The sequence below is a fragment of the Geospiza fortis genome, unplaced genomic scaffold (assembly GCF_000277835.1).
Source record: "Geospiza fortis unplaced genomic scaffold, GeoFor_1.0 scaffold241, whole genome shotgun sequence".
NCBI lineage: Eukaryota > Metazoa > Chordata > Aves > Passeriformes > Thraupidae > Geospiza > Geospiza fortis.
Window position 1 is genome coordinate 132,942 of NW_005054491.1, and position 341 is coordinate 133,282.

The 341-nt window shown below is 71.0% G+C and overlaps 1 protein-coding gene across 1 annotated transcript in view; it reads left to right on the plus strand.

Moving 5' to 3' along the window:
- Positions 1-18: 18 nt before the first annotated feature.
- SLC35E1 (solute carrier family 35 member E1) overlaps positions 19-341 on the plus strand; it is a 5,561-nt gene continuing 5,238 nt past the window's right edge. Inside the window, exon 1 of the mRNA XM_014310173.2 lies at positions 19-277. Coding sequence (XP_014165648.2) covers positions 19-277 — 259 coding nt within the window. The remainder of the gene's footprint in view (positions 278-341) is intronic.

Sequence of the window (341 nt, forward strand, 5' to 3'; positions counted from 1 at the left end):
TGTCTCTTGACAGGGTGCATGGCTGAACCGGGCTCTCCAACACCCCCTCCTGCCTGCCAGGTACTCACCCATCCTTTACCCCGGCCGGCGCTGCGCCTTCCTCGCTTTAGTTTTAAAGGTCGGGAGCGCTCGTCTCGGTGCCTGCGAGCCCGTGACCTTCGCTCCGTTCCTGCACTGCCGCTGCCTCCCTGGAGGCGGCTCCGCTCCCCGAGCGCTGTCCCCGGTCACGGCAACCCCTGGGGCTCCCGGGGCCGTGAGGGGCCGAGCCCGGCTCACGGTAACCCTGGGGCTCCCGGGGCTATGCGGGGCCAGGCCCGGCTTACGGCAACCCCGGGGCGCCC